Raw genomic sequence first — 2,060 nt, forward strand, 5'->3', positions numbered from 1 at the left:
ATTAGTTGCATCATTTCCTCTACCTCCTCAGATATGATCCATGGTGGTTTCCAGATCCCATCCATTATCTTTTTTAATAACATTGAGTCAGTTTGAAGCCATACATGAGAGTATTGTTGAAATCTGCAGAACCTTAGTGCTTCTACCATGGCCTTCGCTTCAGCTACTGTGTTTGTTGTCTCCTCAATCTCTTTCCCTACTGACTTGACTATGTCACCATTTTCATTTCTTATACAAAAACCTATTGAGCTCCTGCCTGGATTTCCCCTCGATGCACCATCCGTATTAACTTTTAGCCATCCTGCACTTGGAAATTCTCACATGACTTTTGTAACCTTAAGTTTAGGAGTGAAATTTTCCATCATAGCTAATAGATCTTGCCATTTGTGAGGGACCATATCCATCCCAGGCTTTCTCACTTTCACCAGTGCCTGTAGATTTGATGAAACTTGATAAATCACCCTGCTAGTTGTCACCGCATCCCCATACTTCATACTATTTCTTCTTTTCCAAAATTCCCATACTACGCATGAGGGGAGTGCTTGCATTACTGGTTTTAACCTTAAGCATACATTTGAAGTCCAACATTTTGTGATTGCTTGGTGCAATGTAAGTCCCTCCACATCTATTCCTGCCCTCGATAGAAAATACTTCCAAGTTGTCTTTGCAGTTTCTGATCTAAAAAATAAATGCTGAAGAGATTCTTCGTCAGGCTGTACGCAACACCAACATTTTGAGGGCATGCAGTAACCTACCCTTTTCAAGAAATCATCTAAAGGTAACTTTGCTTTCCACACTTTCCACATGAAAAACGCTATTTTAAAAGGCAGTCCCTTTACCCAAATCTTTCTATAAGCTATTCTTGGTTCATCTCTTCTTCTCGTATACTCCCATGCTGACTTAACACTGAAATATCCTCTTGTTTCCAACATCCAAAAAGGCCTGTCAAGAACCTGCATGGTTGAAGGTGGTTTGATTTTCTCCAGAATGTGTACTGCTAAGTCTTCAGGAAGTATTTCAAATAGCCTGTCCACATCCCACTCACCATCTAAGGTAACATCATGTACATTATGTATATTTTCATCAATGCCAAAGTCTTGAGGAACTAAAAAATATAGTGCCCCAAGACCTGTCCAGTTTTCATACCAGAATAGTGAGGATCCCATTTTTGTTTGCCAAAGGATTTGATGTTCAATCAGATCTCTGCATTCCAACATTTTTCTCCAGATGTGAGACCCCCTTTTCCACGGAACAATAACAGAGTTTAATTTTTTACAGTATTTCTGACATACGAAAGAGCTCCATAGGCTTGGTTTTGTTCTGAAATTCCACCATAACTTGCTGAATAATGCCTTTGCTACATCATGTAGTGACCTGAAACCTATTCCTCCTTCCTCAACTGGCATGCATAAAGTATTCCATGAAGCCCAATGCTGCTAGTTCCTCCTACAGTGCTGCTCCAGAAAACCTGAGCAAACATAACAGTTAAAATTGCACCATAGGCTAAAATATATACTAAAATCAAATAGTAGGCCAATTATAACAGTTGAGCGACCGTGCTAGAACCACGGAACTTGGGAATGCCTAACACCTTCTCCCGGGTTAACAGGATTCCTTACTCGGGTTTCTAGTTCGCGGACTGTTAAACAGAGTCAATCTTTTCCTCGATTCGGGATTGGAACCGGTGACTTGAGACACCATAAATCTCCCAAGTGGCGACTCTGAATTTTTAAATGAAATAATCCTGTTTCGATTGTCACTTAAATTGGAAAAACTCCTTTACTACCCTTTCTCGGGAGGTGTAGTGAAAAAGGAGGTGTGACAGCTCTGGCGACTCTGCTGGGGATTTGAACCCTGAATCTCTGGTTCAAGGTTCAGAATTCGAGCTTAGATTAATTGTTGTATTTGGCTTTATCTGTTATATGATTTTATTACATGATTGGGCCTAATGTGTTAAATGAGGCTTTTACCGCTTTGATATTATCTGAACTATATATAAACTGCTACGAAACCCTTCTCTTCTCATCTTCAGGGATGTGCTCTCTGGTTGAGACTCCCTA

General features: G+C 40.0%; 1 protein-coding gene across 1 annotated transcript; it reads right to left on the minus strand.

Moving 5' to 3' along the window:
* Positions 1 to 317: 317 nt before the first annotated feature.
* LOC142163422 (uncharacterized) lies at positions 318 to 1,166 on the minus strand. The gene has a single exon (XM_075220705.1). The coding sequence runs from the start codon at positions 1,164 to 1,166 to the stop codon at positions 318 to 320; it is 849 nt and encodes a 282-aa protein (XP_075076806.1).
* Between the last annotated feature and the right edge of the window lie 894 nt (positions 1,167 to 2,060).

Source organism: Nicotiana tabacum, chromosome 8, assembly GCF_000715075.1.
Source record: "Nicotiana tabacum cultivar K326 chromosome 8, ASM71507v2, whole genome shotgun sequence".
Classification (NCBI taxonomy): domain Eukaryota; kingdom Viridiplantae; phylum Streptophyta; class Magnoliopsida; order Solanales; family Solanaceae; genus Nicotiana; species Nicotiana tabacum.